Source organism: Pseudonaja textilis, chromosome 7, assembly GCF_049901715.1.
Source record: "Pseudonaja textilis isolate UNSWEBS1 chromosome 7, rPseTex1.2, whole genome shotgun sequence".
NCBI lineage: Eukaryota > Metazoa > Chordata > Lepidosauria > Squamata > Elapidae > Pseudonaja > Pseudonaja textilis.
In genome coordinates, this window is record NC_141996.1 from 22,765,423 (window position 1) to 22,791,741 (window position 26,319).

Below are 26,319 nucleotides of genomic sequence, written 5' to 3' on the forward strand. Positions count from 1 at the left end.
TGGCAATACTGTTAGTTTGACCTGGCTATTTGCAATTTTAAGCATAACATGTACATAAGAGTTGAAAAACAGGATGGAGACTACCTATGATCCATAGGAATTTATATAGATCTTAAAAGAACCTTTTCTGCCCTGATAAGCATTTGAGAATTGGGTCATAAGAACAGAATGGGTGCTGCTTATATACTTCCCCTCTCACTATACAGCAAACTCTCAATGTGAAATGATAATGCTAGTCTTGCTGAAGAGTCCAGAAATTGAGATCAAAGCTCAAGCTGGAGTTTGTTGTGTGCCTATTGATGGAATCAGTTCAGCAAAAAATACTCCGTTTTGGATTAATTTAAGTGAGACTTTTAAAAATATTATGTCCTACTAACTGTTGGCTTTCAAGACAAAGGTAGGAAACTGAATAGGACAAACAAACAAACAAAGCCAATATTTTAAGAATCATAACCATTTTCATGAACTTTATTAAAGCTCACTAAAGGCATCACAGGAACCAACAACAAAACCCATGTATTACCTTCATCTGGTTTTCCACACACTAAAGTGAAATGTAAGCAATTGTGCATGCTGCTTCACATACTTGTTCTCATCTTCTAGCAAATATTTCCGACGATGATAGAAATAACTTTTTAAAGCTTGGCTTTCATTTTGTTTTTGACTGAATGATTTTCAATGGAAGAAACATAACAAAATTGGAGACAAAAGAAAAACTACCTTGGCATCTACAAAAGGTCTAAGTGCACTCATTTCAAAGGAGCAGTGCCTTTTGCAACAATTTCAAGACACTTTAGCCTTAATTGATACAAAGGGTTAAATTCCTGCACAGATGATTTTAGTCAGTGTTCACAATTCCACAGGAATCTGAAAGTTACCAAGGCAATTTTCCTTTTAAAATTATCATGATTTCAACTTCTAGCTTGTCAATATATTCATCCCTCACATAATATAACAGAATTCCAAAATATAAATAACTCCCCAAACATATTTTCCCTAATATCACATAATACATTTTACCACAATGAAATTCCTCACTGAAATGCAATAGGCTAGTCTAAGTCCATGCTAACTGGGCTTTCATTCATGTGGCAATCACCATTTTGTTGTGTAGTCTCAATGTTTTTGATTTCTTCTTCTAATTCTTCAGTTTCGTTGATAGATGTATCTGGTGGTTCTTCCTGTTTAGGAGAATCTATTTGTGGTTTTGGTTGGTTAACAATGGGCTCACATAAACTGTGTATTTCCTACAAGAGAAAAACATTACAAGAGTGAAACAATGCAACTCTCGTTGTGAGTCCAAAAAGCAAACATTTTGCTTTTATTTAGACTTGAGTGAGATGTGATGACTCTGAAAGTAAGGCTAACATTATTTTGCAGTACGTTTACACGAAGAAATGCAGGAGCCCTATTAATTCCCAATAACTGAAGAAACTACAATACATACATGTAGAAATTAAATGAATAAATAAATAAATACCAGACACCACTCATTTTTATCTTGCTCAGTTTCCCGCTTACCTCATTTTGACATGCAATAGTCGTATAAGATATGAGGAGAGACAGAGGAACTATTTAATTTTATGCTAATACCATTACATTTGTTACGCTCTGTCCTTTTTTTTTTATTCAGACCAGATTTAAATTGGACATTACCAGAAAAATGAATCATAAGAAACACATGTGATACAAGAATTTTAGCTTTTTCTTTGACATTTAGATTCTGCATCTTAATTAATACTTACCCTCAGCTTTCTTCTGATTTCATTTACACGAACAACAGGGTCCTGATCAAGACTTTGTTTAGCTTGGATATTTATAATGTTGTTTAGCCATTCTGTTGTGTCACTGACACACTTCTCTACTTTATTCATTTCACTTTCATCAATATGAATATATTTCTCATCCTGAAACAAAAATGCAGTATGTTAGTTTTCGCTATAAGCATTTTTTCTTCAAGGTTATCTCAAGCTTTATGTATCCGCACTAATATTCTTGTTCACCAACTAAGGGCTATTTTATTTGCCAATAATATTTATTTATTAAAGAAATTTATATAGCTCCCCAACTCAGATACAGTGATTCCAGGGTATCTCCCATTGCACCCCATAGCATTACTGGAATCAGACAAGTCACTTGATCAGCTCTGAGTGAGGCTCCCAAACACAAACCCACTGACATGCCTTCAAGGCAATGCAGAAAAATAAGATAGGCACCAGTCTTATCCCTGAAAGAATGATGTTTCAATGGCAGGAACCATAGAGAAGGCCCCCCTTTTTCCCCCCAATTTTTTTATTTCAATCTACATATAACAATACATTAACAGTGTGGCATCAGTATATTATACATCTCTCATTGCATATATTCATATTAATTCATACTTCTTCAATATTTATTTTCAACCTTACTCTCTCCAAATGCCTACCACTGTATCAGTTAAACATACCTAGTAATTTCATTATTCAATTTTCTCCCTGTTTCCATTTTATTTATTTTTAATTAAAAAATTCTCATTTGGCAAGCATTATGGTTCCAGGTTTCACATCTTAATACAAACATGACCATAGTTACCTGTTCATTTTATTTGTTTAATTTCATATTACGTCATCCTTATCATTATTAAATATTAAGCTTATCTTATCCAATTCCAGTTCATGTTCTCTTATCCTATTTTACAATATTATCTAAAATTCTCATCTCAATTCTATGTTCATTTATTCAATTTCAAATCCTAGTATATCTTCCATTTTTCTTAGTATATTCTCATATCTTATTTTTCAATGTTATCTAAAATTCTCATCTTTCTATTGTCATTTCTCATATTATTTTTTCTGTCACATTGTCATTTTATCAATCCTTATCTATAAATATAATTGTTCCCTCTAGTTAATAATTCGAGCTAACCACCTTCATTCTTCCTTAATATCAATCTCCCTATCTAGTATAAAACACAAATATATATATTTTTCTCAGATTCCGCATTATATTTTCTCTATAAATCATCTACTCTATACATTACAAAATGCTATTTTCAATATATTCTTATACATCCCAACACATTGCCTTGCGGAATCCCCTTATCTCTTTTTTTTTCACTCATTATCTCTCAACTCTTTGAACAGTGTACCTTCTTTTCATCCTTGTTTGTTTCCTGTTCCTCTTTATTTTCTGGTCCTTTCTCTTGATTCCCTTTCCCCCTATTCTTATTCCCCTCCTTTTCTCATTCCCGTTATTAAACTTTTCTCTCTCCCTCTTTTGATTTTTCTTTTGTGCTTCCTTTTTCTGCTTTTTCCTTCTCTCTTTAACCATTTTCCGAACCATTCTCCCTTTTATCATCCTATCAGACCACAATTTTTAAATTCTATTTCCTTTTCCCTCCTGCTTAAATAATTGTTGGTTTTGTCCTTCTGAGTTGGCTTCTTCTTTACAGAACTCCTCCTCCTCTAGTTTATTATGTTCTTGTGTATGCTGAGTCACCATTTCTAATTTCCGTAGTACATAATTACACATTTCAAGTTTAATTTTTAGCATGTCCCTTGTATCTTGCATATCCGATCTTATATCTTGTGAGTCCAGTCGTATATCAACAAGTAGCTCCTCCATTATATCTTCTCCTTTTTTCTTTCCTCTTCCTTAATAGTTGAAATCTTCTTTAGCATATATATATATATATTCAATCCCAGAGTCCAGTATATTATTTCAGCCAATATCTTTGAGTTTATTTTCAATAATTCATACTCTTGAGTCTTTATTCCGAATCCTCTAATCGGCCTCTCAACTGTTTCCCAAATTACTGGCAATAGTAAAGTTCCTTTTATTCTTTCAAGTTCCAAAATCCAAAGTCTCAAAAAGACTAGACACTCATTTTAAAACATACTAAAGTTTTCCTGTACCATCAGGTGGAGCTCTTGAGTCTTTAACTTTCTTTGTTGAATATATTAGGTTTGCTAATTTCAATCATTAGCTATTCTTTTCAACACACTCAATTCCAGCATTTAATTATGCCCTTTAAGTGCCCACAGTTCAATATCTGTCCAGTTTAATTTTTAAACCTTTGTTGTGTTCATGTATTTTCCTTTAAATTTCTCCTTCAGATTAGTCCAATAGAATAATCAAATCCAAATTTAAAAACCCATTTTCTTTCTCTCCTTCTCTGGTCGCCACTTCCACACACTTTCCTCCAAAATAGTCCTTAAATTTGATACCGGGGTATCTCAAAAGCGATGTCCTTTACCTGGTTCACAATCCAGCACAAAACTGAAGTTTCCCGGAGTGTTCTTCGTCTTCATGGTGGCCATTTTAAGAACACCACTGCAGCTTGCCTTTGGGACGGATTTTCCTGTCAGGGAGAGGAGTTGCGGCTCCCCTTGACCCTCCAGGCAATTTCCCCCTTCTTCACCACCCCACCAGGATGGCTCCGGTCCCAACTGGGACCCTCCAGCAAATGAGCTTGGGCGAAACCACGCACGATCGTGGATTCCGCACAGACACGGAACAAACTGGAAGTCCAAGAAGGCCCTTTTTTGAGGTCAAATCGGATGTACTTCCTTGATAGTTAGGACCTGCAATATATCCTGCCTTCTTTTCTGTTGCGCCAGGTATTGGGGAAAGGTGGTCCATCAAATAACCGGGACACAAGCCATCTAGGGCTTTAAAGGTAACCAGTACCTTGAATTGCACCCAGAAGCAAACTGGTAACAAGTGCAGCTTTCACTATGTGGCTACTGCATTTTGAGCCAACTGAAACATCTGAATGCCCTTAAAGGCAGATCCATGAGGAATGAGGTGACCAAGGGTGAGTGTAAAATATAAATAAATTAATCATAATTAACTTAAAATCAAAATATAAGTTAATCATGTATATTTTTCCTGTTCCTTCCACTCAGTTTCAGCAAAGCCAATTATTACAAGGCTACACTTCCATATATCCAAATTTCTAACTTTTCATATAAGTAATCAGATTGTTTATTGTGTTGGCTCACTGCTTAAGTGGAAGGTAAGCGGTCACTAAATTATAGTTTGTTTGTTTTTAGAACTGTAGCTTACTGAATCACTTTAGATTGTTATACTTTAGATTAGGAGTCCTTTGCCCCTGGGCCGAGAACCGGACTGTACAACCGGTGGGCGAGCATACAGGCACACACAGCTCCAACTGCACGAGTAGCAGACGCACATGCTTGTTTGTGTGCAAATTTCCATGGAGTTATGCCCTCACACAGAACCATCCTCACCTCCCCCTCCCCCGCTTGTGCTGGTCCACCAAGCCGGAAAGTTTAGATAAGAAATCAGATTTATGAAGTTCACATAAATTTACATTTTCTGGTATGGCATTAGGAACTTTAAATAGCCTGCTCGTGTTCCTTGCACTGAAAAAAACTGTTCCCTTTCCGCTAAAAAAAAAAATCATATCAATTTTCTCATATAGAGTTTAGTTCATTAAGATTTCAGCTTGACTAACACAAATGTTATGCAGATTATAAGCGAAAACAAGTATTCACACAAATATAAGGATAATGGAAAATGTAAATAAAAACAGTTCTAAAACTTGATGAATGGTTGCAGTGACCAAAATGTGTTATGTAAATTAATGTAAAAAGTAACTTTTATAAAATTTGCATTCTGTGCCTGGCTGGCAATTCATGTTATGAGTTCCTTTTAGGGATATTCAAAATAGTTCATGCATGAAACAGCCAGGTTTAAGTTATCTGTACACAGATCAAAACGGGCAGGTTTGATCTGGAGACAAATGTTTCTTAGCAGAAGACCATGAGAAAAATACCATTGGGAGGACACAACTAAGGGATGCTAGGGGGAAAAAAACACATTAGATTTGGAGAGAAAGGATAGCTGGACTGGCTGGTTCTGCTGCATTTGATTCAAGAAAATGGGTGAGCAATGTGAGAGTATATATTCTCACATAGTCACAAATAGATATCAGATCAACATTGCCAAATAAGGGGCAAGTAAAAATGATTTCCTGCTCATAATAGTGGAAATGAACAACAATACTATTTCACTTATGACATCCTTCTAAAATGTGTCTTGGAAAAACCTGAAATAAGCAAAAATTCCAGGTTTCAGTTTAGCCCAACAGTTCAGCCTAATTAATAAAACTCGATATTCTATTTTGTGTCCACCTATTGGAAAAGCCCCATTGCTTTGCAGCATAACAATTATCACGGTATTTCAGGATACTCTTCTAAAATCTGGGATTTCTTACAATTTATTGTTTTGGTAGCAGTGGAGTCTATATCACCATAAATAAAAAAATTATCAATGGTTAAGTAATGTCAAGCACCACTGATCAGAATACATTTTACAAAGAGAATAGAGAGCACTTCACAGTTCAAGTGTGTATTATAACTACAATTACGTACTTTGTTCTTATATTCCTCTGTAATCCCAGCATATATTCGAAGCTTATGTCCCAGTTCCTCTAGCAGCTTTGGCCGCTCCTCTGCTTCTTGATATCTGACTTCAATTGGAGTTCCAAATTTCTAAAAGAGATCAGAATAGTAACAGGCCATTTCAGCAATCACTAGCACTTTTAAAATCCAACATATAAAATGAAAGTTAGCTATACCTTTAATTCAGTCAATTTGTCCATGTAGACTTGCTTAGCTTGGTCTTCTCCTTCTTCATATAGCCAATCCTCTATTTCTGACAGCAGCATAGAAAAATTCTGGCGATCCTAAGCAAGAGTTAATAACAAGTTTATTTCTTTTAACAGCACCAACCACCAGCTAATAGCTGGATTAGTTGCATTCATAAAACTGCTCTTAAATCATATGTAAAATAATAAATACAATTAATACATTTTAGGAAGAAAATGAGTAAACAGGCAGAAGAGAGGTACATATGCTTAATAGAATTGAACAATGGAATCTTAAAAGCTATTGCAAACTTAAGAATTTGCCACTGAAAGCTGAGACAATAAAATGAAAGCCAGTTTAAATGGCTTTAAATGAGGATTTTATAAATGAACTACCCTTTTTCAAACTGATACTTTGTAGCATGTTGCACCTGTACCCAGATAATTCCTAGCCAGCACATGTAATGATTGTGCTATCAATGAGTGACTATAATATTTAATTTTTGCACTGTAAATATCCTAAACTGGTTTTCTGGATGAACTATTTTAAATAAGTGTTTTTTAAATAAATAAAACAACTACCTGCTCACACACAAATTTTTCATAGGGTCCAGACAGCTTGTCTCTAAAATCATAAACATATTCTTCAACTGCATTCTTTGCATCATTTCTTTCCTTCTCCAATTTGTCCTGCATGATCATCTTGCCCTGTTTACAAAAAACAATAATAAGAACAGTCTTCAGTACTTAAGGCTTTGAATAGTACAGTATAATTGCCTCTTCAATTAAATCTCTTCAAAAGCTTTGTTTACAACTTTCAATGAATGATTAGCAAAATGCATCCTATGTTATAAAGCTGTGATTTTCTCTTTAAACACTAACTTTGATAGATAATAATGCAGTAAAGAGCATTCTATCACACATAAAGAATTTATGACAGTAATGAGAATATCTAAAAAACGTGCACAGAAATACTGACCAGGTTTACAAGATCAAGTGTCAACTGCACCTATTGTGGGTTTTGAGTATTTATAAAATATTTTTTATACAGTATAGATTAAGAGATAAAATTTGGCAGCTAACTAAATGTAAGCTCTAGAGGCTGAACATCTATTGCATTCCATGAGCCTCCTGGGTCATGGAACTGATTCAGCTAAGTCAGCTGCCACTCATGAAGGGTTAAGAAATTAAACTACACTCAAATACCTAATCAGCCAGGCTTCTAGATTGCATAGCAATTTCCCATGGTGCCAGGGTCAACAACCCTAAAAATGAGTAAAATTGTATCAACAATTAGATCTAATAAATATGGAAATGACCCCATCATTGACATAAAAATCAACATATTCTCATCTCCAACAGCTTAACTGATAATTATTTTTTCAGCTATTAATTAGCTTCAATACATTTTCTAGAACCAAATTTGCAACTAAAAGGAAAAAAACAGAATATAGATGTTGCAGATCATTTAGCATACCTCTGTTTCAATGTACATATTCAGCAGATCCTTCCCAAGCTGCCATACTAAATTAGCTTCAATAGGCAACTCAACATTTTTCACTTTTATTTTGGGTTTCTTAGCATCTGGAGGTTGATCACTTTTCTTTTCATTTCCCTAGAGTGAACAATATAATACCACGATTACATCAGGGCCTAACAGGAAAAAAAACCCTGTATAACAGAATCCAGTTTGTCCCAGTATTGTACTTTTCTCTTGGTGCAATTTCAACATTACCGCTACATGAGATCTAGTTAATGCAGATTTGCCAGAGCATCAGTAGATCATCATTTACATAAGTATAACTACATACTGTTACATTTTCCCCCTAAGAGAACACATTTAAAAGACACTCACTTTTTCACCACTGGGGTTTTTATTTTCTTCAGAGGGAACCTCAGGAGAAGGGGGAGACTGTGATGTTTGCTGACCATCTGTTTGTGCCTGGGACTGAGATCCAGCCTCAGTGTTGTCTTGCAGGACATTTTTCTGAAATGGGAGCCCAGGCGCAAAAGATGTGAAAATGTAACAACAAAAAACCATTAAGGAATCAAAATAAACTTAACATCTGATACCTCTGAAATATAAGATAGAGCATTTGTGCACCTATAAGCATCATAAAATGGATGAAAATTTATCTCTTGAGAGCAAAGCACCATTAAGCATCTGTAGATAATTTGCTAGATAATCTTGTATGCTCAGATATTGTAGATTAAAGTTTCAAAATCCCTTACCGAGGAAAATAAAAATAAAAATCACAGTCTGTAATAACTGTACTGCTCCAAATAGTTGTTCCCTGTTGAGAATTTGCAAACATTTGTTTGGCTACTGTCGAATAAAACCCATTCAGGTTAAACCGAGTTTTAAAGTTTATTGCACTTGGAACTTTCATCCATCCCTGGTTTAGAATTTTGAAGACTTCAAGAAGCAAAAAAAATATGTTCTTATCGCCCCACCTTTAACGCATTTTGATCATTATGTTTTGAAATGCTACCATTGCTAGTTTTAATAAAGATTCTAAATTTCCTATGTGAGGAGACCAACTTACATTACAGCTCTCAGATTTTTGATTCTGAGGTTCTATTTCAGCTTCAATATTGGGAGTTTCATTTTCTTCCATTTTCATCTGCTCCACCATTGACGCAGTAGAGACACTAAAAATGCCATGGTTATTGATGCGAACTTTAACTTTAACTTTATTTTTTTCTCCATCATTCTGAGCTGCAATGTTCTGGATAATGTATTTGCCTGAATACAAGAAAGCAATCACAAATATGGAAGGTTAGATTTCCGAAAGAATGAAGATTTTAAAGCTTCCTACAGCAAGTTGTTTTTTAGGACACAGAAAATCCACATCGCCCATGATTTGTTATATAATCTTGTTATTAATTTTGTGCTGTATGTTGCAAAGTGGCAGATTACCAGGACATATTTTGTACTCTTGGAAGGAATGTTCCAAATGAATGCTAAGATAGGTTAAACATAAATATGCTAAGTAACGATAATGGAATTCACACCTGATGGAAATTTATAATATTACTATGTTTATTAGCAGCAAATCAATTTTCTCCCAAACATACTGGCACATAATTCGATGAAAAAAGCTATTTTCTTTTTATGAAACGGGCTCCTAGTGCCAAAAGATTAGCAGCCAGCACTTGACTGTCTTAATTCTTTTAAATATTCAATTTCTACATAGATTGCTTTAAGCAGCATCAGTGACTACAGTAAAAGCTTATGGCACAATGCTTTTCAGTTATATTATTGCAAGTTTTGGGGACCTTTTATAAATAGCAATAGCACTTAAGACTTATATACCACTTTATAGTGCTTTATAGCCCTCTCAAAATGGTTTAGAGTCAGCATATTGCCCCCCAAAATGTGGGTCCTCATTTTACCCACCTTGGAAGGATGGAAGGCTAAGTCAACCTTGAGCCTGGTGGGACTCTATCTGCCAAATTGCAGTAGGAGTAGCTTGCAGTACAGCACTCTAACCACTGCGCCACCGAGGCTCTCTATAAATACTCATGTTACAAATAAAAAATATAACTCTACTATTCCATTATTCAGAATTCACTTAGTTACATAAACAAAACAATAAAATAAACACATACAGGTAGTCCTCGACTTACAACTATTCATTTAGTCACCATCCAAAGTTACAATGGCACTGAGCAGTCCCATGGTCGCATGATCAAATTTCAGGTGCTTGGCAAATGGTTCATATTTATGACGGTTGCAGTGTCCCGAGGTCATGTGTTTCCCTTTTGCTACCTTCTGCCAAGCAAAGTCAGTTGGGAAGCCAGATTCACATAACAACCACTTTACTAACTTAACAATTGCAGGGGTTCACTAAACAACTGTGGTAATAAAGATCATAAAATGGGGCAAAGCTCTCTTAAGAACTGTCTCACTCAGCAGCAGAAATTTTGGGCTTAATTGTAGTGGTACGTTGAGCAGTACCTGTATTATCTATGAACATAGTTAAAGTCCTTTCCTACAGAAGTTATTTTTGTTGCTGTTCTTATATTAAGGATAAGAAAATTTCATGATTGAGGAACAAATCATTCCTGGAAACTCCAGAATGTTCTGCTTCATTCTCTGGCCTGTGCCATTTTAAGACGATATGCAGATTCTGGAAGTAAATCAAACTGAACATGTCAAACTACTTTCAGATCAGAGTATTTTCTCTCACAAACAAGTCACCCCTGGCATGGCATGGGCCAGAGTGGGGACACAATGTTCTGTTCCTGAATTTCCAAATATTTCAAATATCCCTCCTATACCCAATAATATTAAAAACGTTCAGAGATTCTTCTTATACACACAACCACTTACCTATCTTTTTTTCAGGGTAAGGGACATTACTGAGATCAGAATAAAATGCTTGGAGCTCAAACGGTCCTTTTCTGTAAAATGTCAAGACTTTGGAAAAAGGAGCTGCATGATGCCTGCTGAAAACTTCATGAATCCTAGTTAGATTAAGGAGGGAAAGGATTTGGGATAGCTTTGAGAAAAGTCTTATTGTATTATTATTTTTGCTCTGCCAGATCCTAACTGCTTAATTATCTATTTATTCATGAGTCCTATCTTAATCAAATAACATGCATACTAAATAAAAAATACAGAAGAGAATACATACAATGTTTTATCCTCAATCTCAAAACTCACTTTAGGGTTTGGGATGGTATTGAACTGTATTGTGCCCAGGGCTTTAAAGGTGTGGCTGTGTGAGTGGGTGTGGGAGGGGTACCTTCAAATCGTTTTTTAACTCCTTCCAACAGTATTAGTCAGTATTAGTGTATTAGTCTCTACCTTGTAAACTGACTGGATATAGGGAGAGAATAATCTAACATTTCAATTCTTGTGCATAAGTACAATATTTCATTATAACTCTTTCCCCAATTGTTAATAATTTGGAATTTGCTTTTAGGAGGTTCTACTATCAAGCATGAACCAAATAGGAAGCTAATAAAGCATGTATGCATAGTTCCCACTCATTTCAAGAGCTCTTGAAATGAGAAACCCCTTTTGTAAATATATATTCCAGATAATCCAATGCAAATGAGCTGAAGCCTCAGGCAATAAGATAATTAAGATCTGAACCTGGCAATGTATTCACACCTGCCAATTTGTCATATGAAAGATTTAGTACAATTGCAACATACAACTGACAAATTTATATTGTCTAAAAGGTTGAATATTAAAATCAATGTCACAGATGATGGTGACAAATGAGTTCAAATACATTTTGAAAGGCATGTGAACAAGAATGAAAAACCTGCTCCAGTTCACATATCACTATTGCAACTGCTATTTAGTTGTATTATTACAAGTCTTGGTGATATAGGTTGTTCTATAAATTGAATGAATGAATGAAATTATTACAGAAACTATGATAGGAGATCAAGAGATTTCTGAATTTGTCTCCACTTCAAGTGGCTACCACTGAACTAGGATCACCAACTTCTCAATAATATACTGTTATTTATGACTTAATTTCTTTTGTTAACTCTTCTGTAAGAATTCAGTCAAATGTGATAGCTTTAATTTAAGAGGCAATATTTACATTATAGGGCTATTGCAGAGAAATATGAAATTTGATGTTATGACTCACCCATCCCCATCTTCAGTCTCTGTACTCCACATCAATGATATTGGGAATGTAACTGCATCTGTGATGGAGATTTCTCTAACTTTAAAAGCTGGAGACAAAATTGCGCACTGGAAAATGAAAATGCAATACAAGGCACTTGGTTATTGCTTTTCTAAGAAGTCAGATTAAAATAGTTCATAAAAGGAAGTGAGAACTGATAATTTTATTGATTTGAAAAAGAGAGTTCTGGCTAACTATTTATTACAAAGCCAAATCTCACAAAGGAGATTTATAAAAGAAAACATTTTTAATTTCAACATAGTTTCAGCAGAGTAATAAGTTATATTTTCTCCAATAAATACTATTAATTAATTATTCTTTAAGCTTTATTATCCACAAAGCAAAATTTTCCAGATAATCCCATTAGCCCGAAACTGCAATTACGAAACGATTCTGCAAAACCTTAAAGAAAGAATAGTATAAAATTGAGTAAGATGATATGGATTCACAAATTGGTATCTGAAATCCAGCTTAAGGGAAGAACTAACAGCCTTTATAGGGCTTCACGTGTCAAAAGATTCTTGCTTGTTTTTGTTTTTCTGCTTATTTGAACTAAAGCTATTTTAGGAAAGAAAACACAGAAGTAGATCAGAAGAACATGTTCAATGCTTTTACACAAACAATCCCTACAGAAACAAGACTTTTTCTTATTGAATTTTAGGTATATCTTTATCAAGTCCTTATTTTTACATTGAAAGAAAGACTACACAATTTATGAGGCACCATTATTTAAGCACCACCACTGTTAGTCATGCCTAATTACATTCCTTCCAAAATCTGTTCTTTTAAAAACTGTCTACTTCATGAAAATATATCAGTACTGATTAAGATTTTTTATTACTTCAGCCTTACTTTAAACAAACTGTTTTTCCATGGAGACTATTTCCACAATTAGCAATTGTTCAGTATCCAAACAAGGTCCATTAAAGACCTAGTGATATTTAAGTACACACTTCAAATAAGCAATGGCAACAAGGTTAATTTAGTCCTTGTTTTTGTCATCTGCTTTCTGTTAAATTTGCATGCAAAAAAGCCATAAAAAGATTTGGATGAGTTTGGGAAGTGAAAATTCTGTAGAATTAAATTGAGAACTAAACATATTTCTCCATCCAATCCTATTTCTGATTTAAAAAACTGTTTTCATGAAAATACCTGCAAAGCACAGCCTCTTGCAACAGCTTCGTCTGCATTCAGGGTTGTACTAACATCTTTGCCAAAAAACTTCCCTATCTTCTCTTTAACAGCTGGCATACGTGTGGCTCCACCCACAATTTCAACAGCATTCACATCTTCTACTTTGAGTTGGATTTGCTCCATCAAGGAACGAAGAGGAATCTCTATTCTTTGCAGAGGCTCACCACATAATTCTTCAAATTGGGATCTAAAATATAAACATGTTAATAGGTATGAAAAATGTGCCAAATTTTCAATTTACTCAAGAATGAGCAATTCTTGAGTAAAAACTGCCTGTCAAAAACAGCCACTTAAGTAGTCCAACTTGAACCTGAACCATGTTCTAAAATGAGACTAAACCATTTCTGAAAACTGAGCAACAATGCTTCTTTGCTTTTGGCAAAATGTCACAACAAATGTTCAACATTCCAAATATCCCAGTTAACCTTGAAAGGTTGTTTACTTGGTCCTACAGTTTTATGAAAATAGCAAGAAGGTATTAAGAATAATATATTCTAAAATGCCTGTTGGGAAGACTAAGGAAATTGCTAGCTTTGTCATTCGTGTTTTGAATGTAGTTTACCTGGCATGTTTATGTATGCTATAGACAATAACACGTGTGAACAAAGGAATGAGTAGTAAGTTCCTGAACGGCTGGATCAAAGCAAAACATGCAAAGTATTGGAGAATAATAAAATCCACTGTAGCAATGACAAAAGACGATGCCCATAACCAAGAACAGTGTTCTCAAAACCAAGTTTATCTTCATCTATGTAAGTTTATAAATTTGATAAGCTTCTAATACAAAGGGAAGTTGTAAGTAACAGGGTCTCTATGGATTCAGCATGACAGCAACATCTTCACAATTATAATTTATATATGAGGCAGCCTCCATATTTATGAACTGAACAGAAATTTATGAGCAAGAGAAAGAGGGTTCTATTGTATTCAGTGTTCTTCTGGTTGGTCACTGTGGGGGAAGACAGAATAGCTAGATCACTAGACCTGAACTAGCAACATGATTAAAAAAAATACTCTAGCCACATTCATCTCTTACCTATTCATCTTTAAAGAGATATCTGTATCATTCATAAAACATTCAATATTAAGTGGAATATCTGTGCTGTTAGAGCTCATTAACTTTTTCAGCTTCTCACATTCTTGATATAAACGAAGGAGAGCTCGTATTTTTGATTTGGGGTCTAGTTTGTATTTGGATTTTATTTCAGCGCAGAAGTAATCCACTAGTTTTTCATCAAAGTTTTTTCCTCCCAAAAAGGGATCAAAAGCTGTGCCAAGAACCTAATTTGAAGAAAAAGAATAGAATGTGAATTACTCAATCTGTTATCATCCATGTATCAAACATTTTCAGTACAAATGTAAAGACAAAGAGATGATCCTATCACCTAACATTCTTTAAGAATAATGTTGATGCTTAAGTATGGATTTACTACTGTTTCCAAGGCATAGCAAACAGCACTGCCAGGAATCAAAAGTTTCCACCCATCCAATCAAGTTATGTATTTCTCCAACAGACATTATAAAGAAACCTGACAGATATTAATTCCAATGTAACGTTTTGCAACCATGCATATATATATATTTTCCACTTCCATCTTTTTACTCTAGAATGCCTAGACAAATTTTATCTTTAAAAGTCATTTTTACTTCATTGGACAGATATTTTTCTTCACTTATCTATGTTTGCTGCCTGCTATTTACTGTCTCTTCTGTGTTCAAAAATAACCTAGGAGAATATATAGCACTCTGTTCATTTTTATTTTGATATTTATTTATTATATACTGCTCAAAAAAATAAAGGGAACACTTAAACAACACAATATAACTCCAAGTCAATCACACTTCTGTGAAATCAAACTGTCCACTTAGGTAGCAACACTGATTGACAATCAATTTCACATGCTGTTGTGCAAATGGAATAGACAACAGATGGAAAGCATAGGCAGTTAGCAAGACATCCCCAGTAAAGGAGTGGTTCTGCAGGTGGTGACCACAGACCACTTCTTAGTTCCTATGCTTTCTGGCTGATGGTTTGGTCACTTTGAATGCTGGCGGTGCTTTCACTCTAGTTGTAGCATGAGACGGAGTCTACAACCCACACAAGTGGCTCAGGTAGAGTAGCTCATCCAGGATGGCACATCAATGCGAGCTGTGGCAAGAAGGTTTGCTGTTCCTGTCAGCATAGTGTCCAGAGCATGGAGGCGCTACCAGGAGACAGGTCAGTACATCAGGAGACGTGGAGGAGGCCGTAGGGCAACAACCCAGCATCAGGACCCCTACCTCCGCCTTTTTGCAAGGAGGGACAGGAGGAGCACTGCCAGAGCCCTGCAAAATGACCTCCAGCGGGCCACAAATGTGCATGTGGCTGCTCAAACAGTCAGAAACAGACTCTATGAGGGTGGTATGAGGGTCCGACGTCCACAGGTGGGGGTTGTGCTTACAGCCCAACACGGTGCAGGATGTTTGGCATTTGCCAGAGAACACCAAGATTGGCAAATTCACCACTGGCACCCTGTGCTCTTCACAGATGAAAGCAGGTTCACACTGAGCACATGTGACACGTGACAGGGTCTGGAAATACCATGGAGAGCGTTCTGCTGCCTGCAACATCCTCCAGCATGAACGGTTTGGCGGTGGGTCAGTAATGGTGTGGGGTGGCATTTCTTAAGGGGGGCCGCACAGCCCTCCATGTGCTCGCCAGAGGTAGCCTGACTGCCATTAGGTACCGAGATGAGATCCTCAGACCCCTTGTGAGACCATATGCTGGTGCAATTGGCTCTGGTTCCTCCTAATGCATGACAATGCTAGACCTCATGTGGCTGGAGTGTGTCAGCAGTTCCTGCAAGACGAAGGCATTGATGCTATGGACTGGCCTTCCCGTTCCCCAGACCTGAATCCAATTGAGCACATCTGGGACATCATGCCTCACTCCATCCACCAATGCCACATTGCACCACAGACTGTCCAGGAGTTGGGGGATACTTTAGTCCAGGTGTGGGAGGAGATCCCTTAGGAGACCATCCGTCACCTCATCAGGAGCATGCCTAGGCGTTGTAGGGAGGTCATACAGGCACGTGGAGGCCACACACACTACTGAGCCTCATTTTGACTTGTTTGAAGGACATTACATCAAAGTTGGATCAGCCTGTAGTGTTTTTTTCCACTTTAATTTTGAGTGCAACTCCAAAATCCAGACCTCCATGGGTTGCTAAATTTGATTTCCATTGATAATTTTAGTGTGATTTTGTTGTCAGCACATTCAACTATGTAATGAACAAAGTATTTAAGAAGAATATTTCATTCATTCAGATCTAGGATGTCTTATTTTTGTGTTCCCTTTATTTTTTTGAGCAGTGTATGTATGTTCTGCCTTTTCTCTTGAGAAGTGAAAGCAGGATATATTGGAATATTCTCTCATTATATCATAATTAAAAAATCCTGTGAGGAAGATGAGGCTGAGAAGGAATAACTGGGCAAAAGTCACCAACTGATCCCCGTGGCTGAACGGTATGTTCAACCTACATTACAGATCTAATCCAACATGCACAGAATTGCCCTTCATTGGACCATGCATAAAATTGGACTTCATATAAAGGCAACCTTGCACTGATTTCTAAACTCTGTTTACCTTGAGTTTTCCTTTGTTAAAAGCACAGGCTGATACTTGAAATGCTGAATGGCCCATATCTATGAACACCACTATTCGTGGCTTCTCTTCTGCAATGGGAAGGTCCTGCTTATAAATCCCATAGTTCAGGGCAACTGTAAACAAAATGAAATAATTCAGTGTTGACTTGCGTGTGCCCAGTAAAATCCAAGTGAGGGATGATGCAGCTGTAATCTAACATATCTGAAGACCATCAGGCTGAGAAGTGCTGTGTTATTTACAGCCAGAACTAGAATATCAATTACATTAGCATAGGAGAGAAACAATGGAGAATTTGAACGTCTTGACTTGGAAATGTACACAACCAATCCAAATCTTGCAGTGCAAGTATTACATAGCTGTGGCAACTGATCTCTGCTAGACAGCAGATAGCTGTATTTTGTACCAATTGCAGCTCTTAGATGGTCTTCAAGAACAGTCCCAGTAAAGTACAGTGAGTATGTTAATTTGGCACATAAATGCAAGCTAAACTGAACAAGTTGAGGGTTTCAAATATTGAGATGCTTTACAGATAGTCCTTGACTTACAACAGTTCATTTAGTGACTGTTCAAATTTACAACAGCACTGAAAAAAGTGACATGACCATTTCTCAGTTACCACCTTTGTAGCATCTCCATGATCATGCGATCAGAATTCAGATGTTTGGCAACTGGTTCATACTTATGACCACTGCTGTGTCCCAAAGTCATGTGAAACCCCTTTTAATATAGTTTTTTATTAATTTATAATATGACATACAAAGAGAATACAAAAGTAAATATTAGGAAAATTAGGAAAGGAAAAAGGGAAGTGGAAGCAAGGGAAAAAGAAAAAAAAGGCATTGACTTCCGACTAATTTGGTGCAGTAAAATAAGGCACTAACACCTACCCTCAACTTTTTACTTTTTCGTAAGAATAGAAACTAGCCATGCCTATAACAACAAATCTATCTAATCGATATACCCCCAAATCAAAGTTTCACCTCAAGCACAAAGTTTAGAAGTGGTTTCCAAGTAGAAATAAAGGTATTTGTGTTTTTGTTTCTTTAATCAAAACAGTCAATTTAGCTATCTCTGCTAACTCCCATCAGTTTTTGCAGCCATTCATCCCTTGTGGAGATCGAGAGGACCTTCCATTTCTGTGCGTAAAGTAGTCTTGCTGCCATTAACATGTATAACATGCAACCTTCTGACGAGCAAAGTCAGTGGAGAAGCCAGATTCCCTTAACAGCCAAATTGCTACCTTATCAGTTGCAGTGATTTTACTTAACAATTGTGGTAAGAAAGGTCACAGGAGGGGCAAAATTCACATAACAAATGTTTCACTTAACAACAGAAATTTTGGGCTTAATTGTGGTCGTAAATCAAGAACTACCTATATTCCCATGTGGAATTCAACTTTCTGGTTTTTTATCTATAAAAGCCTCTTTAGTCTGGCTCCTAGGTAACTTCCGGACCACTTTCATGTGGAATCAACTCATCCAGTACATGTTTCCAGACAAAATTTGTAAACAGTTCCACATTAGTAAGAGATTAAGGGGCCTGGAGCAACAGTGTCTTTTTCTTGTGGCCCCATACCACCAAAATCAGATCAATGCCCATCATAAAGGCCTTTGGAAAACTACCGTATATACTCGAGTATAAGCCGAGTTTTTCAGCACATTTTTTGTGCTGAAAAAAAAACCCCTCAGCTTATACTCGAGTGACAGATTCCCCTCTGAAAAAACCCACCGTCATGTGAGAATGCTCAGACATGAAATGTATCCGCCCAAAAATAAGTGTGTGTGTATGTGGGGGGGGGGGATTTTAACAGAGGAAAGACGTAGGGAGAAGGCAAAAGTGATGGAAGATCCTTCAGGGGAAACTCACCCTTGGTCCAGATGAGCCCCCTCCCCTAAGGAAGCAGAGGCAGCCAGCAAGGGCAGGCAAACCCCACTTCGCGGACTCCATCCGTCCTCGCTCCCACCCACCCACCCACCCAAAGCCACGAAGTCCCCCAATTGCGCAGCCCAGAATCGCCCTCCCCTCAGGGGGCAGCAACGACGCCCGGCGTTTCCCGAGACAAGAAGCTCCACCGTGCAATGAAAGCGCCCTGATTCACTAACCCAAAAGAAGATGATGATGACAGCGGAAGGCAGGAGTCACTCTCTCCCTTGCAAGAAAAAGCAAGAGCCGTTCTTATGATCTCTCTCTCTCTCTCCCGGAATACAGTCAAGCCCTTTCCAGCACGCGCGATCCGCCGCTGCCGCTTTGCACCTTGCAAATGCAAAAACCCCAGGATTTTGCATTTGAGAGAGAGAGAGAGAGAGAGAGAGAGAGAGAGAGAGAGAGAGAGAGGGAGGGAGAGAGATCATAAGAACGGCTCTTGCTTTTTTCTTGCAAGGGAGAGAGTGACTCCTGCCTCCCGCTGTCATCATCATCATCTTCTTTTGGGTTAGTGAATCAATTAAACCTTTCATGATGGTGAGATCGTTTCCCAAATTTCCCTTAAATCAGGGAAGAAATCAGAAACAAACCTTTGGACTGAGAATAAGCCTGTTCCTATGATGCCATTTTTGTTCACTGCAGTGTGAAAAGTGTGAAAAAAAAACCACTTCTTTTTCTTCATCTTCTTGTTCCCTATTTACTGGTCTCTTTCAAAGAGGAAATTGTGAACATCAAACTGATTCTCAACTGTCCTAGTGAAAGATTTAATTAGATAATAATTCCCTCCCCGTGGCATTTTTTAATGCCAAGAGTGAATGAAGTTAACTTGCAACTGAGTATTTATGCCATGTTAATTCATGCCATCTTGACACTAATGAAAGCAACATGCCTTTTTAGTTTAACCTACTGATGCCTCAATTAATGTAATTTTATTGGTATCTATTTTTATTTTTGAAATTTATCAGTAGCTGCTGCATTTCCCACCCTAGGCTTATACTCGAGTCAGTAAGTTTTCCCAGTTTTTTGTGGTAAAATTAGGTGCCTCGGCTTATATTCGGGTTGACTTATACTCAAGTATATACGGTAATAATGTTGCTGAGTATGCAGCATTTGTATTACTGTAAGGGATTATTATTCTATCATTATCTTGGTTTCAACATTGCTTTATTATTGAAAACTATTAAACGCACATGTAGATTATGCTAGAAATAAATGTGAAATGATCTTAAATTACTCACCTGCTGTCATATCATTCATTAGTCTGAGACAATTTAGCCCAACAACCTGAGCTGCATCAAGCAGTGATCTTCTTTCAGCATCAGTAAAAAATGATGGCACCTGAAGAAGGCAATTATAACCACGTAAATCAGATATTCATGAGGGAAATATTCTGTTTTAAAACTCAAATCCTCTGAAATAAGTCACATGATTTTAACTATGAAGTCATTCACAAGTACATTCACTTCTTGTGAGTGAAATAATTGTCCTTTAGGAACGTACTAAGCACTGCTTAAAATAAAAATTAAAACAAATTTTATTTTTCATTTTATAAGCAATTTTTTGGAAAAGTAGTTAACCTATTTCTAAAACAAACTAACTTATGGAAGAAAAAGTAGATTCATTTTTTGTTTGAGTCAGTGGAAAGGAGAATAATTTTGGAGGTATCATTAACATTTTTGTTTAGTAAGAATGCTTCTTTCTCTTCCGATCCGACTAGGAGAAAATAAGCTCTAAGACAGGGGTGTCAAACTGGAGTTCTTCGAGGGCCACATCAGCATTGTAGTTTCTGCTGGGTGACTTTGGGCCAGTAACTGTGTTCAGCTCAACTCACCATACAAGGTGGTTGTTGTGTGGAAAACAGGAGAAGGAAGAAGTATTGGGAATGTTTGCCGCCTTGAGTTATTTATAAAGTAATAAAGATGAGATAATAAATGAATAAATTGAAATCATTAGATATTACTTTTTACCTGTTTTGTATATTTTAAGTAGGACTTTTTGTTATTTTTCATTTTAAAGAATTTATATCCTATATAACCATGGGAGAGGGGCACTGTTTCATTCAGATGTTAAAAGTCAATTTTCTTTCACCAAGAGCACAACTGCAAGCATCCCATATAGTTGCAGTCCTTAAACTTTCTGGCTCCATGGACAGGCAGCAGCAGCAACACAGGGTGGTGGTGGTGGTGATGATTTTGTATGTGCAACCTAGCTCCTGCACACATACTAATGAAGTTTCATGTGCTCACCTACTATTTGCGTGACCCAATTCCCAAAAGGCTGCAGGCTGGATCACAGACTGAGGCTTAGGGACCCCTAATATACCTGTGCTGTCCAGACAGTTTAGAGTTAATGGGATTTGGGATAGTTACTTAGGAATTGTGAGCTGTCCCCTTAAGGGAATGCATCATGGTAAATGTAGTTAAAGGTATCCTGGGAAATGTAGTCCATGTCACGTGACCACATCTGCAATCCTGATTGGTCACTAAATTGACCCTTGTTGGGTTGGGGGAGGCTCCCTCACTCTTGTCAGAAAACCACCATACCATGCAGCTGCTTCAATCATCATGGGGTTGAGACCTTTTCATCTTTCTACTGTTCTTCTTAATGTCCAATCCTTTGCATATTTGTCTTGTAGTGTAGAAAGATGAAAAGGTCTGAATCCCATGATGATTGAAGCAGCTGCATGGTATGGTGGTTTTCTGAGAAGAGTGAGGGAGCCTCCCCCAACCCAACAAAGGTCAATATAGCAACCAATCAGGATTACAGATGCAGTCATGTGACATGGACTACATTTCCCAGGATACTTTTAACTACATCTACCATGATGAATTCCTTTAAGGGGACAGCTCACAAAGCCTAAGTAACTATCCCAAATCCCATTAACTCTAAACTGTCTGGACAGCACAATAACGTTCTACCCTGCCTTCAGATTCAAGTGATATTCAAAGTTGCTTACAGTGTTTGAGAAACTATTAGACAAACAAAAAGCTTCAAATTAAAATTTAGTCAATTTACTTACTGAAATAACACAATCCGTTACAGGTTTTTTGAGGTTATTTTCAGCTGTCTCCTTCAGCTTAGTCAGCAGCATAGCTGTTATCTGCTCCACACTAAATAAATGTTCTTCATCCATATATGTTACCTGCAGAAAGAGGGAAGTAAGCTATATACCATTTCAAATACTTCACTTACATTTTAGACACTGAATTTCCAACACTCCTCCCAAATCTTGTTTTGAAATAGAAAGCAAGTCAGTGCTTCTCTTGTTTCATCTCCACAATTTTTTCACAACTAGTTTTTGCCTAGGAAATTGTAAATATAATACTGACATTTTTACCTTTATTCCAACACTCCCATTTTTCATTGGAACTACACAGTAGCTCAAATTCTCTTTTTCCTTCTGAATAAAAGGATCATTATATGCACGACCATGGAATCTCTTGAAATTATATACTGTGTTGTCAGCATGTGTAATTAGCTGTAAAAAGGAGACAATAGTATCAGTGGTTAAAACAATTTCACACTTCATTTTCTATTGCTAATTAAAAATATAATAGTAAATGCATGGATGAAAGAAGAAATATTTCTAATTTCTGCCCTAATTATGTTTTATATTGAAGCAAATGTGGATCTGATTAAATTGCTGTAATTATGCTACCTCATAAGAATTGGGCAGCTATTCCCTTATATTTAAAGAAGTGTCGTAGGGACCCACTGGGCCACTATTTTCATTTTGATTTCACCAGTATCAAATGCCAAGAAAACACAAACACACACCTTGTGTGTTGCGGTTCGGTTCTTGATCGTGACTAAACACCTAGTGCCCTTTATATGAAGGCAGGATACTGGAAATATAACATATTTGGAAGACGCATTAAAGTTGGCTATTTTTATTATATGACATCTTGGATTTCTGATTTAGTTCTTGGATTTAAACAGTACAAAAGAACCAAGTATTTACTTTGTGCTTTACTCCAAAAATATCACTATTATGTTATTAATCACACCTTTGTGTAATTTGTATACCAAAGATACAAATACCATTTATCTTGCTCTTTTCAGAAAGCAACTTACCTGATTTTTAGCAGACACTCCAATTGCCCTGTTTTTGGACCCAAATGACACTACGGAACTGAAAAGTGATATAAAGACAACATCACTGGAAAGTTTATTCATATGACATAGAAAGATATAAAAGCACCAAGTCATTATATTTAGTATTTCCTTGAAAATTCTGAATAATTTACTAATAAACCAACAGTGCAAGTACCTTAACAGGAACAATTGCTAACATTACAGTTATTTTATTACATTTGATGTGTTAAAATTATTGAAGAACCTTAGCAGTAATGCAATTAGAAAAAAATATGAATTGGACAACCCTGACAATTTAAACTGTTTTAAGAGCTAGAATTCTCTACATTTGATCATAATTTAGAGCAGGTGTGTCAAACTGGCACGCCACGCCCAATCCAGCTCCACGAAGGGGAAAAATATTGCAAAACGTCATCTGACAGCAATGTGATCACACGAGTTTGACACCCATGATTTAGAGAAACAAGGAAGGATTTGTGGGCAACCCTCAACTAATTTAATTTTTTTTTAAAAGCTTAAAATCAAAAGACACCCCTGCTCCATGTATGCAAACAGTCCACTAGATTATAGAAGGCACAATCTGGGAATGAAATTTGGGTTGAATTTGTCTCCTTCATAATACACAGTGCTTATTCTTGTACAGCACTGATAAAACTATGCTATGTAATCTTCATTTAATTGATCATATGAAATAGTTTTTAAAAGCAAACTGGATAATGTCATAAAGAATAAATGAATGTTGTAATACTGTTTTCAAAATAGCTTTGTTAAAATTAAGCAATAAAAACAGTTTAGTCTGTTAAAATTTATTCTAAATTCAGTGAGTTTCTTATTGTTTTAAATTATAGTTTCCAATGATTTCTTAAACAGTTAGCTTAAAAGTTCCCAAAGGCCACATGTGACTCCTGAAATATAACTCCATTAATCTCTAAAAGTTCCAAAGCCTTACTTTAATATGACAAAAATGGGAAATCATTAAATACATTACTGCCAAATAAGTATATTAAAAGGTATGTTATATTCTTTTCATTTTATTACGTAAACAAAATAAAGTTCTTCTCCAGGCCCCTCAATTTTGAGGACTCAATACAAGCTTCACAAAGCCAAGTGGGTCCTTTATCCTGGAAAAAGTTATACACCTCTATTTGTACCTTGGTACCAAGAAAAATAAGTGTGTGTGTGTGTGTGTGTGTGTGTGTGTGTGTGTGTATATCTATATCCAATAAAGTATGGTTTATCAGGACTAAGTGTTAGGGTTAATTTTAGAATAGCTGAACAATCATACTAAAGTTAAAAACTAACAATGGGGAATCTTATCACCGAGATTAAAAGTATAAAGAACGTTAATTACATACTAACACTTGGCATGCAACGGAAGCATATCACAGATCCTCTAAGAAATGTCACTATATACCTATTTCTTTGAATTAGCAATGTCCAATCACCCCCTTTACAAACTATGACACCTCTTTTCATCTTGTTTGTAAACATTACCTATTCCACTCTAAAATACAATCCATTAAATCCACAACCTTGGATTTTATAGTGTTAAATACCTAACAGAGGATCATGAATTTAATTGTAATTTAATTCCTGCTGGTGTCAAGGAAAACACCTCAACAATCTCTGAATATGCAAAGAAGTGGGCATCCCTATATCATGGATATGTCAGTCTGATTTTTGTCCTCCCCAGAAGACTCTCTAATACCCTGGGCAAAGAAAAACCCAACCTTTTGGGGGGTGGGGGGTGTTCCCCTGTCTTTTATCTCCTATCTTAATCTAGTAACAGAAAACTCCAGAAGCTTCCAGATTCTAGCTGAAGTTGGCCTAATAATCCTACTGCATCATGCCTCCTCAGAAACCAGCAGGCTCCTCCTTCAACCTCCCTCATCACCCCTCTACTCCCACCTCCTTCACAGCATCACAAGTAGAAGAAGCTCATTATCCAGGGAATATGCCTAGGCAACAAAATTGTGAAAAGGTACTACAGCAGCATCCCACTTAACTAACACCCAAAAGAAAAGACCAAAAATCAAAATACCCCCGTCATCCTACCATAACAGATCCGACGGTCATATAGCAACTCTACTGGCTGCTATTTTTGGGACGGTGGGATTATTATTATTATTATTATTATTATTATTATTATTATTATTATTATTATTATTATTATTATTATCATCATTATTATCATTATTATCATTATCATTATTATATTTCCCCTGCATGAACTATAGAAAGGGTGCAATAAGGCTACACTGAGAAGATGTAAAAATAACGGCGGGGTAGGGAATCCGTATGCTTGAAAGAAGGCGCAGCCATTACTCCGAGCCGCGATCTTTTCTTAAAGAGGGAAACGGCCTTCTGCTTCCCGCAAAAGACAAGGGAGGATTCCTGCTCGTAGGCACAACTACTCCAGGGAAAGCTCTACGGCTTTACAAAGGGATACCAACCTGCCAAAGCATCCTTACACAGAACTTTGAACGAAAAGCAACGTGGAGGGGATAAAGGCTCTTTAAAGGGGGGGGGGGGTAGCCTGATTAGGAAATAACAAGACCCAAATAACCCCCCACTTCTCCCCACTCGCTATCAAAAGGGAGGGCTGCTAGTCTAGCCAGGTCCAATTCTTCGCGAATAAGCTCTATATAAACCTCAAATACCAGCCACGCTCCCTGCAGCGTGAAACCCTATCCCCATAAATACGCCCAACGTGTATTTCCACGTTTCTGAGTTGACAAGCCCCGTTATTGATGACGGGTTGCCTCCCCTTCCCCTTTTGCTGGCAATTCGCTACCCCCCGCAGCCCACCCTCAGCTGCCGGCTACGTACGGAGTGCATCGGTCGCTGAATTCGTTGGCCACGGTCTCTATTCCGCCTGCTCTCGCCACCGCGATGTAGCAGCTCTGCGAGCCTAGATCAAAGCCCACCACAGCCATGACTGGGCAGCTCTACCGGCCGCTCCTGGAAGGAAACACCCGCTCGCTGCCTTCAACTCCCAAGTCAGTCCGAGACGCGAGAAAAAGAGAGTGGGGGAGAAGGAAAGGATCCTCTCATCCACTGCGGGAAGGTGCCACGCTCAACCGCCCCACCCGCGCGCGAAACTCGCCACCTCCAGCGAAAAAAAGACTTCGAGATGACAATAGGCAGAAGTTTCCAGAATCTGCGGCGGCTACTCGCCGGCTCCACGTGCGGCTTCCGCTTCCGCCTTCTCG

General features: G+C 37.0%; 1 protein-coding gene across 1 annotated transcript; it reads right to left on the bottom strand.

Annotated features, from left to right (window-relative positions):
• Nucleotides 1-453: 453 nt before the first annotated feature.
• Nucleotides 454-26,319, bottom strand: HSPH1 (heat shock protein family H (Hsp110) member 1). Its single transcript, XM_026708849.2, has 18 exons — nucleotides 25,937-26,319; nucleotides 23,087-23,144; nucleotides 22,350-22,490; nucleotides 22,032-22,154; nucleotides 20,251-20,350; nucleotides 17,069-17,202; nucleotides 14,477-14,721; nucleotides 13,399-13,627; nucleotides 12,208-12,314; nucleotides 10,929-11,062; nucleotides 9,139-9,338; nucleotides 8,448-8,579; nucleotides 8,070-8,207; nucleotides 7,175-7,300; nucleotides 6,584-6,691; nucleotides 6,378-6,497; nucleotides 1,746-1,907; nucleotides 454-1,247 (listed from the first exon to the last, which is right to left on the bottom strand). Exons 1-18 carry the CDS (start codon nucleotides 26,041-26,043, stop codon nucleotides 1,053-1,055), a joined length of 2,559 nt encoding a protein of 852 aa, XP_026564634.1. The 5' UTR covers nucleotides 26,044-26,319; the 3' UTR covers nucleotides 454-1,052.

What these genes read in the sequence shown, in the direction of transcription:
- HSPH1 (XM_026708849.2), bottom strand. Translation starts at nt 26,043, where the DNA reads ATGGCTGTGGTGGGCTTTGATCTAGGCTCGCAGAGCTGCTACATCGCG. An exon ending in TAACGGATTGTGTTATTTCA is followed by an intron (nt 20,351 to 22,031) that starts GTAAGTAAATTG and finishes TGCCTTCTTCAG; the next exon opens with GTGCCATCATTTTTTACTGA. An exon ending in AAAAATCTGAGAGCTGTAAT is followed by an intron (nt 8,580 to 9,138) that starts GTAAGTTGGTCT and finishes CTCCCATTTCAG; the next exon opens with AAAAATGTCCTGCAAGACAA.